This window comes from Saccopteryx bilineata, chromosome 1 (assembly GCF_036850765.1).
Source record: "Saccopteryx bilineata isolate mSacBil1 chromosome 1, mSacBil1_pri_phased_curated, whole genome shotgun sequence".
NCBI lineage: Eukaryota > Metazoa > Chordata > Mammalia > Chiroptera > Emballonuridae > Saccopteryx > Saccopteryx bilineata.
In genome coordinates, this window is record NC_089490.1 from 396,119,128 (window position 1) to 396,133,686 (window position 14,559).

General features: G+C 41.3%; 1 protein-coding gene and 1 pseudogene across 1 annotated transcript; one reads left to right on the forward strand and one right to left on the reverse strand.

Moving 5' to 3' along the window:
* Positions 1-1,014: 1,014 nt before the first annotated feature.
* Positions 1,015-1,119, reverse strand: LOC136321456 (U2 spliceosomal RNA; annotated as a pseudogene).
* A 9,995-nt stretch (positions 1,120-11,114) lies between these two features.
* LOC136320890 (secretoglobin family 1D member 2-like) lies at positions 11,115-14,324 on the forward strand. Its single transcript, XM_066254034.1, has 3 exons — positions 11,115-11,197; positions 12,868-13,058; positions 14,189-14,324. The coding sequence occupies exons 1-3, from the start codon at positions 11,143-11,145 to the stop codon at positions 14,216-14,218; spliced, it is 276 nt and encodes a 91-aa protein (XP_066110131.1). The 5' UTR covers positions 11,115-11,142; the 3' UTR covers positions 14,219-14,324.
* The last annotated feature ends 235 nt before the right edge of the window (positions 14,325-14,559 follow it).

The following is a 14,559-nucleotide window of genomic DNA, read 5'->3' on the forward strand; positions in this document are numbered from 1 at the left end:
GAAGGAGAGGTGCACCTGTCACACATGTTCCTGATGCTTCAGGGGCAGTGGTGGGATTCAAATAACTTAACAACCGGTTCTCTGTCCTAATGAGTGTTTGAAGTATAAAAAGGGATACACTAAAAGTAGTTTTTTATTTCATGCATTTAATATTTAAATAATAATAAAACAATTCACAAAAGTAGATTATAAGAAAGTGTTTTAAAATATTAATAAAAATATTAAATAATATCTGACAAAAACAATAAAACTGTTATTTAAGATATTTTTGTATTGCTTCTTGATTGGCATCAATCAGCACTTGCAATTTTTTAACTTTTAAATGAGCATCATCGGCTGTGTGATTTATCCTTAACCATATTTTCACTGTACGTGTAGAATCCCATTTCTTTACCTAAGGACGGAATGAACATTACTACGGGTGCTTAGAATATGCTGTTGTGCAGATGAATATTAAAAAACGGTAATGAATGTAAATCTGTGATTTGTACATTGGGCAGCTGCCCAGTTTCCCACCTTAGAGAGAACCCTCAATACAAGTGCCACTTTACCAAGCGGTTCACCAAACTCAACGAAAGATTAGGTATTTGTTCTACTGAACCTGTGATAGCCAGCTGAATCCCACAACTGCTCAGGGCATAAATTTCATGACTCATCAGTGCACAATGGCGAAGGAAGAGGTACTAACATGGCTTATGGAGTTTGTAAGGTGACGGACATGGTGAGTTGGGCACCAGCTGAAATCTTGCAGCTTTGGGTAAATATCAAATATATTTGGTTCAGTTTATTTATTCTATTTTTTTAATTTTTAAATTTTATTTAGAAAATAAACATGGTGACATTGATCAATAAGAGTACATAGGTTTTACGTAAACATTTGTATAGCATTTGAACTGTTGATTATGTTGTATTCCCATCACCCAAAGTCAAATCATTTTTTGTCACGTTATATTTGTCCCTCATTATACTCTTTATCCCACTCCTCCCTTCACTAACTCCCTCATATCCCCTTTCTTTTGGTAACCACTTCATTTTTATTTATGTCCATGCGTCTCAGTTTTATTAAACTGATAAGAACAGATACTACACTTTATCTTAGCCAAAAGGTCGAGAAGCGATGATGAGTCTCAGTTTTATATGCCACCTATGTGTGAAATCACACAGTTGTTAGCTTTTCAGATTTACTTATATCACTCAGTATAACATTTTCAAGGTCCATCCATGTTGTCATAAATGTCACTGTCATCATTTCTTATGGCTGAGCAGTATTCCATTGTATATATGTACCAGTTCTTCTTTCCTATACCTTCTTTAAATTTTATAATTTTATTTAGACAATTAATTTTAATTGGGCGACATTGATCATCTAGAGAACATAGATTTAGAGAAAACATCTCCATATCACTTTGACATTCGATTATGTTGTATACCCATCACTCAAAGTCAAATTGTCCTCCGTCACCTTTTATTAGATGTTCTTTGTGCCCTTTCCTTCCCCTATTACCCCCCTCTCCTCCCTTCCCCTCCCTCTGTATCCACTGCACTCTTATCTTTGTCCATGAGTCTCAATTTTGTGTCCCACCTATGTATGGAATCATACTGTTCTTAGTTTTTTCTGATTTACTTATTTCACTCAGTATAATGTTATCAAGGTCCATCCATGTTGTCGGAAATGGCCCTATGTCATCATTTCTTATGGCTGAGCAGTATTTCATAGTATATATGTACCACATCTCCTTTTTTCATTATTCTGATGAAGGGCTTCTTGGTTGTTTCCATGTCTTGGCCATTTTGAACAATGCTGCAATAAACATGGGGTTGCATGTGTCTTTATGTACCAATGTTTTTGAGTTTTGGGGGTTTATACCCAGTAGAGGAATTGCTGGGTCATTTGGTAGTTCTCTTCTTAATTTTTTGAGGAGCCACCATACTTTCTTCCTTAATGGTTGTACTACTTTACATTCCCAGCAACAGTGAATGAGGGTTCCTTTTTCTCCACAGCCTCTCCAGCACTTGCTATTATCTGTCTTGTTGATACAAGCTAATATAAGATGTGTGAGGTGGTATCTCATTGTAGTCTTGATTTGCATTTCTCTAATAGCTAGTGAAGATGAGCATCTTTTCATATATATTTTGCCATTTGTATTTCTTTTCTTTTTTTTTTTTTTTGTATTTTTCCTAAGCTGGAAACGAGGAGAGACAGTCAGACAGACTCCCGCATGCGCCCGACCAGGATCCACCCGGCACGCCCACCAGGGGCGATGCTCTGCCCACCAGGGGCGACGCTGTGCCCCTCCGGGGTGTTGCCCTACCGTGACCAGAGCCACTCCAGTGCCTGGGGCAGAGGCCAAGGAGCCATCCCCAGCGCCTGGGCCATCCCCGCTCCAATGAATCCTTGGCTGTGGGATGGGAAGAGAGAGACAGAGAGGAAGGGGGGAAGGAGAAGCAAATGGGCGCCTCTCCTATGTGCTCTGTCCAGGAACCGAACCCGGGTCCGGCACGCCAGGCCGACGCTCCACCGCTGAGCCAACCGGCCAGGGCCGCCATTTGTATTTCTTCTTGGGAGAAGTGTCTGTTCATGACCTCTTCCCATTTTTTTTATTGGATTGTTTGTTGTAAAGTTTTATAAGTTTTTTGTATATTTTGGATATTAGGCCCTTATCTGAGCTGTTGTTTGAAAATATCATCTCACCTTAGTTGGCTGTCTGTTTGTTTTGTTGTCAGTTTCTCTTGCTGTGCAAAAGCTTCTTAGTTTGATGTAGTCCCATTCATTTATCTTTGCCTTCACTTCCCTTGCCTTTGGAGTCAAATTCATAAAATGTTCTTTATAGCCAAGGTCCATGCGTTTAGTACCTATATTTTCTCCTATGTAATTTATTGCTTCAGATCTTACAGTACAGTCTTTGATTCATTTTGAATTAGTTTTGTGAAAGGAGACAAACTGTATTCGAGTTTCATTCTTTTGCATTTTTTTTGAGGCTTTTGATAGTTATTTCTATTACCTCCTCACTTATGGGTCTGTTTAGGCTTTCTACTTCTTCATGATTCAGTCTAGGAAAATTGTATTGTTCTAGGACTTTATCCATTTCTTCTAGATTGTTAAATTTGGTAGCATATAATTTTTTATAGTATTCTACGATAATTCTTTGTATATCTATGATATCTGAGGTGATTTCTCCTCTTTCATTTTGGATTTTGTTTATGTGAGTCCTTTCTCTTTTTTCCTTAGTGAGTCTTGCCAAGGGTTTGTCTATTTTGTTGATCTTTTCAAAGATCCAGCTCCTTGTTTTATTGACTTTTTTCTATAGTTTTTCTTTTCTCTATTTCATTTATTTCTGCTCTGATTTTTATTATTTCCTTTTTTTCTTCTGGTTTTGGGTTGCATTTTTTCTTCTTTTTTCTAGTTCCTTTAGAAGTGATGTTAAGTTGTTTACTTGGGCTTTTTTTTGTTTGTACATATAAGCCTATAATGATACAAACTTACCTCTTATTACTGCTTTTGCTGTATCCCAGAGATTCTGATATATTGTGTTGTCATTTTAATTTGTCTGTAAATATCTTTTGATCTCTGCTTTTATTTGGTTTTTGACCCACTTATTTTTTTCAAAGTATAGTATTTAATTTCAATATTTTTTGTGGGTTTGTTTACTTCTTTTTTGAAGTTGAATTCTAGTTTCAAAGTTTAAGTTCAGAGAATTTCCTTTATATAATTTCAATCTTTCTGAATTAGTTGATGTTAGTTTTGTGGCCCAAAACATGGTCAGTTCTTGAGAATGTTTCATGTACACTGAAGAAAAATATATACTCAGGCATTTTGGGATGAAATGTCATGTAGATGTTTATCATATCCAATTGTTCTAATGTTTTGTTTAAGGACAATATTTCTTTATTGATTTTCTGTTTGGATGAATGATCTAGAGGTGTCAGTGGTGTATTGAGGTCTCCAAGTATGATTGTATTTTTGTCAGTTTTTATTTTTAGATCAGTTAGTCTTATATACTTTGGTGCTTCTTGTTTCATATATGTTAAGAAGTGTTATGTCTTTTTGATTCAATTTCCCTTTTATCATTATGAAATGATCATCTTTGTCTCTGATTACCTTTTTGTCTTATTTACAGCACTGTTAGATATGATTATGGCTACACTTGCTTTTCTTTGGATATTATTTGCTTGGAGAATCGTTTTCCAACCATACACTTTGAACCTGTTTTTGTCCTTATAGCTTAGATGTGTTTCTTGAAGGCAGCATACAGTTGATTTTTTTTATCCACTCTGCTACTCTGTCTTTTTATTGGTGAGTTCAATCCATTTACATTTAATGTAGTTATTGACAATTGAGGGTTTCCTATTGTCATTTTATATATTTCTTTTTGATAGCTCTGTTTTTTGTGTGATTCTTTTTTTTGTTCTTCTGTCATTTACTTTTGTTGGGTTGTATTCCATACTTCTTTCCTCTGTTTCTTCCTTTTTTAAGCCATGTATTTCAGTAGTGGTATTTTCAGGGGTGGTTACCATTAGGCAATTAAAAGGATATATATCATATTCATTGTAGTCCATTTTCTCATGAGTGCTTCTGTACTTTGCTACTGCTAATTGTTGTCTTCTCCCTTTTTTTCTTTTTATTGTCACAGATTATTCTTGTTTTTACTGTGATCTTATTGAAGCTTTTACTTGTGACTTTGTTTTGTTTTGTTCTTTGTATCTGGTCGGATAACCCCCTTTAGTATTTTCTGAAGTGAGTGTTTTCTGGTGATAAATTCCCTCATGTTTTTTATATCTGTGAGTGTTTTTATTTCCCTTTCATCTTTAAAGGATAGGTTTGATGAATATAGTATTCTAGGCTGGAAGTTCCTATCTTTCAGTACTTTGAATATTGGGGTCCACTCTCTTATGACTTTTAGAGATTCTGTTGAGAAATCTGATGATAGCCTAATGGGCCATCCTATATATGTTGTACTCTTCTTTTCCTTGGCTGCCATGAGTAATTTTTCTTAGTAATTGATTTCTAAAAATTGCATTATGATGTGCCTTGCAGTAGGTTTGTTTGGGTTAAGGTAACTCAGTGTTCTGTTTGCTTTTTGGATTCAAGGCTCTAATTTGTTTCACAGTCTTGGGAAGTTCTCATCAATTATTTGTTTGAATATGTTCTCCATTCTTTCTCTCTCTAGTCTTTCTGATATACCCATTATTCTTTTTTTATAACATTTTTTAAATTAAATTTAATGCAGTGACATTGATAAATCAGGGTACATATGTTGAGAGAAAATATCTCTAGATTATTTTGACATTTGATTGTGCTGTATACCCCTCCCCCAAAGTTAAATTGTCTTCTGTCACCTTCTATCTGGTTTTCTTTGTGCCTCTCCCCTCCCCCAACCCCTCTCTCCTTCTTCACCCCATCCCCCCTCCCCCAACCCCCTGCCCCTGTTGCCATCACATTCTTGTTCATGTCTCTGAGTCTCATTTTTATGTCCCTTCTATGTATGGATTCATCTTAGTTTTTTTTCTGATTTACTTATTTCACTCCGTATAATGTTGTCAAGGTCCATCCATGTTATTGTAAATGATCCGATGTCATCATTTCTTATGGCTGAGTAGTATTCCATAGTATATATGTACCAAAGCTTTTTAATCTACTCGTCCTCTGACGGACACTTGGGTTGTTTCCAGATCTTCGCTGTTGTGAACAATGCTGCCACAAACATGCGGGTGCATTTCTCCTTTTCGAGCCGTTCTATGGTGTCCTTGGGTGATATACCCATTATTCTTATGTTGCTCTTTCTGATAGAGTCAGACAATTCTTGTATGACTTTCCTTTTTTTTTTTTAATTTGTGAGTCTCTCTCCTCTTCTCTCTGTAGTATCTGTAGTTTCTGTCCTCTATGTCACTAATACTCTCCTCTATCTGGCCTGTTCTATTAGCTAAGCTTGTTACCTTGTTTTTAGTTCATGTATTAAGTTTTTCATCTCTGTTTGGTCCCTTTTTATAGTTTCATTTTCCTTGGTAATGTATTCTTTTGGTTCATTACATTTTTTTTGAGCTTTCTAAATTGCCTTTCAGAGTGTTCTTATATTTTATTGAGTATTTTTAGGACTTTAATTTTAAATTCCCTGTCATTTTACTCCAAGTTTTCCATGTAATTGAAATTTTTTTCTAGAGAATTTTTATCATCTATCTGATATAACAAGCTGCTAGTGGCTTTGTGTACTCCTTATGGAAACATAATACAGCACATACAACTTTATAGACTCACAATTATTTCTTTTTCAGTGAAATATCAATCCTAGGCAGGTAAGCACAAGTCATGTTTTATTAATTCATTATTTAATAATTTCTAAATATGGAAAATTTTATATACAAGTATTTTCCTGAAATTTGAGTTTTAAAGTGAAAATCTAACACAAATCATATTTATTAATAATGCATTTTGATTAAATAGTTGCATAAAACAGACTTTGTAAATTAGATAATGATAAATACACATGAATATTACTCCAAATTAGTGTTTTCATTTGATATTTAGTTTTATGAAATGAGTACTTTTTTCTTACAATTATTATTAAAAATTAATAAGCATGTAAGCATAACAATATAAAATATTACAAATGTTTTTATTATGCATTTATCATATTATAGTGTATTATTGTTGCAATGAATAAAATGTTTCTTTTATTTATATTATTTTCTTCAATTTATTTTTGTTCTCCTTTTCATTGTAAAAAAGTTGGTCACCACAGGGAATGACAACAAGTGTTACCAGAAGACAGAAATTGTGAAACTATATACGAGGTCATCACGACCCAGAGGTGAGGCCTGAAATGTGTCCATGTAGCAGGAAATGGTTGCAAGGGGAGGATAACAGATACCCAGACAACTGGATAGAGGAAGAAAAATTTATTAGTAGGCGGCGCACGAATGGGATTAGTAGCCCCAAAGATTGAACTCTACAAAATTAGTTTTTTCTGAGTCTAATATCCCTTTACAGCTTTGGTTTTCATCTGACAAGTGCCTGATCTTTGACTTCTTTGTCTGCAGACCTACATGACTTTTGTGTCACTGGGGGTGGGGGTTGGAAAGAGAGGGTAGGAGAGGAGGTTAGCCTATTGGTCCTTGACTATGCACATATCCCATTCTTCTTGCTGGTGCTGCAAGTTTATTTTGGCAACTGATAAAAGGGGTTACAGCTATAATTTGTTCCTTTTCAAACTGTCTCAGTCAACACTTCCTCCCTCATTATGAAATCCAGGGGTCACTGCTCACTGACTTGAGCGTAAGATCACAGAAATTCCAGGCCGCACTCTTCTGCATTCTTCTGGTTTCTCCCCTGTCATCCATTGCCACATACCTGCTAACCAGTTAGAGACTGAGCTAAAGGAGCCTTAGGATTTCAACAGCAGCCAAAAGACATGTGTCAGCAGTGCATCCCGCTGAGGACAGGAGTTCAGAGATCCTGTGTTTTGGGATGGAAGATATCTATCCCCATCCACTAACTTCATGGACCCTGAGTTCCAATATCCAGAGGTTAGCATAATAAAGTCCCAAGAGCAGTCACATCAATGTAATCATAAATCAGTAAATTACGTGATTGGAAAGTAATTATCTTATTTTCCCCAGAGAAGCCTCAATGGAACCAGAGCCAATTCAGAAGCAGGTGGTGTTAGCTCCCAGGTAAACAGTTCCCTCCCTGGCAGAGTCGGTGAGATTCAGTCTGATATTTCCCTTAAGGATAAGGTGATTTATCTGTTTGACTTATTACTTATAGTTTCGTATTGTTGCATAATTTTAATAACTGACATTTACTGCCAGATACGATGCTGAGCATTTCCCTGAATTAATATATTTATCCTAACACAAATCCATGATGTCACCCTTGTTTACAGATGATGAAATTCAGGCAGAGAAAGTCAGCACCTTGTTGAAGACTCTACAGGTAGAAAGTTCCAGAGGTCAGCTTGACTCCAGGTAGTCTGGTCCTAAAATTGGACTCTTCTTCAAAACTTAATGAGGTAATGTTCTAAATTTGAAAGAACCAAACAGCAGTTCACAATTCAATGCAAAGTGTAAAACTGCCCCATTGAGATTCTGAAGGGGGAGGGATTGAAACTGCAGAATATCTGAGAACACATGACTTCTTCACCTTTTCTACTGTTTCTTCAGGAATGAGGTGTGAGCCTTGGTGTTTCTAGATCCCTTGTTCTATCTGTGAGTAAGATTTATGATTTTGTCCTTCAAGGTGTGCATGTTTCAGTAAGTGTGTGACCTTCAGTACATTTCTGTTGCTGCTAGAGTTCCGGTTGTCACGAGGTCATGGTTTCTGTCCGCCACGCAGTGGTGCAGGTTACAGGCAAGGACAGGTGGGTGTTCCCCACCGATCCTGTGTTCGGCTATATCATGAACTTTCATTGGTTCTGACAGTTTTTCTCAGTAGATTATCTAAGATTTCTCTGACAGTAGATTGACTATATCTGTATCATGATAAATTCATTGATTGATTTTATATTTGACGTTCCCTCTTGTTTGAAGAGAATGTTTTCAACAAAATGTTTGCTATTTCTTTTTTTATTAGTCTTTATTTTCAGAGCAGTTTTAAGTTCACAGCAATATTGAGCAGAAAGTACCCAGACATCCCATGTACCCTGATTTCCAAACATGCACAGCCTTCCCCAGTTCAGCGTCACACTCCTGGTGGAATCTTTGTTCTCAGAAAGTGCAGGTGCTGGGATGGGTGGTACGAAGACGTTAGTTCTCAGGGAACAGCCAAGCCGTCCCCAAAGTGGCTGCACCCTCTGCATTCCACCAGCAGTGAAGAAGAGTCTGTGCTCCCATCCTGGGCAGCGCTCACTGCTGTCAGTCAGTGATCTTTTTGAAAAGGAGAAGAAGATAAAAGAGTTGAACAGACAGATGAAGGAACTAGAATGAGCATCAACTAGAGAGTTCGACTTAGGCAGAACCTGAGCTCTGAGCAGCTGAGCTGGGACTTCACTGTCGCCACCTCGTCTGCATGTGACCCATCCCCACTAGCAGACACCCCGACTGGGTAGCGCTGGGCACTTTATCTTGCACATTAGTGCCTGAGTGCGACCTAGGGGCCTCCCAACTCTGCCAGTTTGAGCAAGTCTCCTACTTTCTGAAAGTTACCTGACTCAACTGTTAAGATGGGAAGTGGAAGTGTAATTCCTTATTGATTAGTAGCGATGCTTAAATATGCTAAACTATGTTTGCACATTATCTGACCATACATATTATTAAAAATCATTACTACTCTTTTAATTATCACTGTTACAATCTACAAAGCTTTGCCTCCCAAAGACCCGTATGCAGGATAATGATGGTTGTTTGCAGCTCTAATCAGTTCACAGTTACCTTGATGACTTTATTTTACTGAAAATTGTTCCCTCACCACCAGGACCCTTGTAACACCCTTCTATGTTCTGTTTCTGTAAATCTGACTGTTCTAGAAACCTCATGAGTAGGAATCACACATTACTATCTTCTGTGACTGGCTTATGTCATGCATTGTACTGTCCCCCTTACTCATCCCGATGTAGCAAGTGATGGATTTCCTGCCTTACCGTGGGGATAAGGGTAACATCCCATTATCTGTGTGCTCTGACTCTGTTTATGCACTCATCCGTCCATGGACATCTGGGCTGCTTCCAGGTCTTGGAATTGTGAATTGTGCTGTGATAAATGGGTGTGCAAGTAAGTGTTTGAGACCCTGCACATGTACTCAGAGCTGAGTTTGACCCATCACATTGTAATTCTATTATTAATTTTTTAGGGAATTCTAGGCCCTTTCTTTATTGGCTGTACCAATTACATATGCACAAAATACATCCTTGCCAACACTTGTAATATTTTCTTATTTAATAAATATTACTAATTTTTGGAAATAAATAATTTAAAAAGCCTGTGTTACATTGACCTGAGATCTGAAACAGAACAGGAAAGCCCAAGGGAACTGGGTCTCACTGACCCACCTGCCCACCCCCAGAGAAGAATGGGGACCCTCCTGACTTGGCCTGTCCTGCCTCCCCAGTCACAAAGCTCCCTTCCTGCACCAGGCACTCCTGTGTTTCAGGGTAACATGGGCTCCTGCCCCTACAGGCCACCTGGCTGATGGTGTCTTGTCTTTACCGAGGCTGTTCCCTCGGGACCCCTCCTCCTAACTTTTTCTACTGTCAGAATTGTCCCCATCCTGAGTGGCTCCCTAAAATGTTCCTCTGTGACCCACTGCATCCTATTGTCTTCCTCAGAACTGGCCATACCTCCCCTGTGTTTCCATGGAGCATCTGGTCATGGCTGGGGACAGGCAGAGGACGGGCCCTGTGGGCACTTGTACTGCTGGGACCCTGGGGACTCAGAAGGTGTGATCTCCCTAACTGACAAGTGGATCCGTCAATTAGGACAGTCTAGCATTGGAATTAATTTGAAATTTTTTGATATTTTTTTAAACAATAGATAAGAGTAGGAACTTTCTTTGATTTGATATAGAATGTCAATTGATAGTTTCAATACGTTAGATTAAGTAGAAGTTAGGAGCGGGGATGTAATCTTCCTCTTGTCAGAGGTTTCTCTTGGGAACCAAACCCCTCTGATTTCTTCACAATTGTCTCCAGCCCACTGACCTTTCTCCCTCCACTGCCAAAGGAGCCCTGGCACAGCAGGCATTATCTCACACTAAAGATACTCCTTAACCCACCTGAGTAGTTTGTTAATTCATAGTCCTGCACATCCAGGGGTACTTGGTGACCCTCGACTCTGTGCCTAGAACCAGGCTGACAGAGATCAGCAAACCAGACACGGCCTGGTATTAAGGAGCCAAATCCCAGGGGCTTCCCGTCAATCACTGAGTATACATTTCTATCCCCAACCTTGGTGTTGCTGCAAAGGACATGTCACGGTGCCAGCAATGCCGATCGTTGAGCAAGTCCCTTGAGTCTGTAACATTGAAGCATGGCTTCATTCCTCAGAGTGGATGTTAGGGCAGGAAGCTGGCCCGGCCTGGTGACTTGCCACATCCTTTGTGGGCAGGACCAGCGAGGCTCACTGGGTATAAATAACCCCGGGCTCTGTAGGCCACTGAGTCCAGCTCCTAATTGCTCTGTGTTTTCTGAAGCTGAATGCAAAGCAAAGTCCACCATGAAGCCAGTCCTGTCTGTCCTGCTGCTCACTCTGGCCTTTTGCTGCTATGAAGGTGAGTATCATTCGTAATTAAAGTACAAGTAGCTCCGGTAAGTAACCTTCTCTAAAGTAGGTGACTTATTAAGGGCAGTGCGTAAGTAGATCACAATCCACACCTTCTCCACCACTAGTGGACTAGTCCCCAGCCATCAGGGCTCAGTGCAACAATTCCTAATGATCTGGAACTTTCTTAGTCATCATGGCAGGCTAGTTTTAAGGGTTCTCCATCGGAAGCCTCATCCCCGTCTGTGGTCTCCGTGTCAGAGCAGCATGATGTAATGGAACTTGGTTGTGAGTCATGACTCTGCCACTCAGCAGCACTGTGACCTTGAACAAATGCTTAATCTCTCCACGTCTCCTCCTGTCCTTGCTTTTCACAGCTGCCACCCAGAGTGGCTCTGACAGAGCAGTGAGATGCCGGGTGTCAGAGGGCAGCCCCAGGTCCCGTCTAACGTTCTGTTTCCCTGGGTCTTTTAGGTGCCGGTTGAGTCTACAGCCTGTGAACTCCTGGATTCAGACTCATACGATGTGCAGGCTGGAGGGGCTGTTGCAGAGTTCTCAGTTCAGGAAGAGCCGGTGTTTTCTGAATCTCAAAATGATCAATCTTCCCGTGGGCTCTGAACACTGGCAGCCCTCAGCCAATCAGCACGTTCTACTTGTTTTCTAGGCATCTGGCCAGGATTTGAGACCCCAGTGCCATCCTTAAGGTGGCAACAGCTACTTTTCTGGGCTCATTCTGGGCATTCATCCAGCAACACTTTGGTGTGACTTCAGTCCTTCGGCACTGGCCCAAGTCCATTTGAGTCGTTCTCTTTCATCTGCCTTTCTTAACCTCCTTCTGTTTCTCCATGTGGCCTCTAATCTGACCCTCTCACCATCTCCGCATACCTGCTGTCTGATCCGGTCAGATCACAGCCTGGTAGGGCACGTTTTAGACAGCAGGTGGTGACAAAGGCTTGGGAGATGGGTGGAGGATCTAGACCAGAGAACGTCATCACTTCATGTCTCAATGCAATCCCAGTGGGGTTGGTAGTAAGCCCTAGTTTCCACCTCTCACCTTCTCTAAGAATTCCGTGCATCAGTGCAGGACACAAGAGTCATCATGATATGTGCATAATTCCAGATGTGTGAAGCTCAGAGAGTCCTTTTCTCACAATCTTTTTGGCAATCTTCATCCAATGACATAATCCTATAGCCTACTTTAGTCTCAAGGAGCATCTTCTAACATTAATTGATTTCCTCACTGCTCTCCAGATTTAGTCTCCTTTCTTTACCTCTGGTAAGTTATGACTGCCATTCACTTGAAAGACTCATTACCAACACCTCCTTTCTTTTCATATCAGGACTAAAGAAGGTGTCACTGTATTGGCAGACAAAACAATTTTTGAAATCTAGAGAGTTGAATTTCAGTAAAGTAGGAGAGTTTTGGAAGTGGCAGGTATAATTCACAAAGGATAAAACTGAACGAGGTTATTGGTCAACCTGCTTTCCAGACTGAGATCTGCAGCTTGCTCTGGGATCTTGAGCGAGTCATTACTTCCAGGATTTTGCATTGTTCTGGGCACTATTAAGGGATGTGACCATAGACTCCCAGGAGTTTCTGTCTGGTTCCATGATCCGGCACCACAGGGAAAATGTGAGTTTTTTTTAACATGACTTGTTATTTTTTTCCTTGTGCTCCAGCAAATGCAGGAGAGGTCTGTCCAAATGTTGTTCATGAGGTAGCAGAAATGTTTTTGCTCCCCACCTTCTACTTCAAACGCAGTCTTCAGAAATACGATGCCCCTGCAGAAGCTGTTGAGGCCAAGTTGACATTGAAGAAATGCACAGATAACATCTCATTTTGGAACAGACTGAGGGTTCTTGACACTTTGGTAATTTTTATCTTCATTGTCATAGAAGCTGCCACTCAGCAGCACAGCCAGGAGGGAGGTCAGGGTGCTGCTCTGGGGACACAGGGTGTGAAGGCAGCTGTCCCTCTGCTCAGCTCTGATCGAGTGGCCCGTGCACACCAGCTCCATGGTAACATGGCCCCTGCTGAGCTGGACTAAGGCTGCACACAGTGCTGGGGATGTTCGTTTTTCTCAGGTCACCTCCCTGGGCACCAGGTTCCCCACAGTGTCCTGAAAAGAGGGACAGCCAGGCCCACAGGGTGTGATGGGGCAGGGCCAGAGACTGTTCCCCCAGCAGGATGGGCCCCTCAGCCAGTGGCACAGTCTCTGGGACTCTCACAAGAGGACTGGGAGGGAGAAAGGGACACAGCGAGAGGGAGAGAGCTGGCCCCACCCTCTGTCAGGTCAGAGGGGCGGCTGCTGAGAGCTCTGCCAGCTCTCACAGAGCCGAGGCCACTCGTGTACCTCACCCCACATTTGCCGGCCAGGGGACTGTGAGCCTCCCTGTGTCCTCTGCAGCCCCGTGTGGAGCTGAAACACTTCAATCATGTCCTCATGGAGAGATCACACAGATGTAAAGGTGTCTCTCAGCATCTCCGCCCTGGAATTAAGTCAGGTTTCACATAAATGTCCTCACTAGCTGGAATCTCAGTGTGGGGATGTCTGTGTACCGTGTGGGGAATGTCCACTCCTGGAGGCGGGACTTCTGCAGGCAGAACAGCCCACATCCCCTCCCACCCCATCCTGGTCCCTCAGCCCTGTGTCTCTGTTTAGTGACAAGTGGAGTCCTCATCTTGGGACTCAGAGAAAGGACACCGGGCTGCTCTGCCCAACTCCTGAGCCTCCTCCTCGCTCCACTGGAGACCTGCGCCCTTCTCTGGGGACACGCAGGGTTTATCTGCGGGGTGTGGACATGGTTCTCTCCTGACTCGCACGGTCTGTGCAGACTGGATCAGGACTATTGAATTCCCCACACACGGCTACCTGCCTGGTGCCTCCACTTCCCTTTGCTGGTTGCAGTTTCTTCCACATCTGGGTTGTGAACAACAGTCTGTGTTAACATGACTCCATGGCAGCATGACTTACGTCCCTTTTTCTTTTCTCTATTTCAGAGTAGAGTAGTAAAGGAATGTAACAGATAGATGTAACAATCTTCCATGCGAGGTCCCTGTCGTTCAACGATGACCTGATCTTTCCAGGACAATGTGAAGGTTTCAACGTCTTGCTTCAATAAATTTCTTTCCTGCACTTTGCTGCCTGTCTTGTTTTATCCAACAGTCTCTGGATTGAGTTGGGTGTTTTTATCATGAAGTGGTCTGTGTGTGTTTTCAGGAGTAAAGTAGGGAGACCAGCGTCCAGGGAAACGGGCGACCTGAGTGCAGGGGCCCGGCGGGAACACTGGCTCAGGTGCCTTCCTGCGTGACCCCCACAGACTGCCCGGTCACGTGGGCCGGAGGGCGTGGCGGTTGAGGGTTAAAGCAGG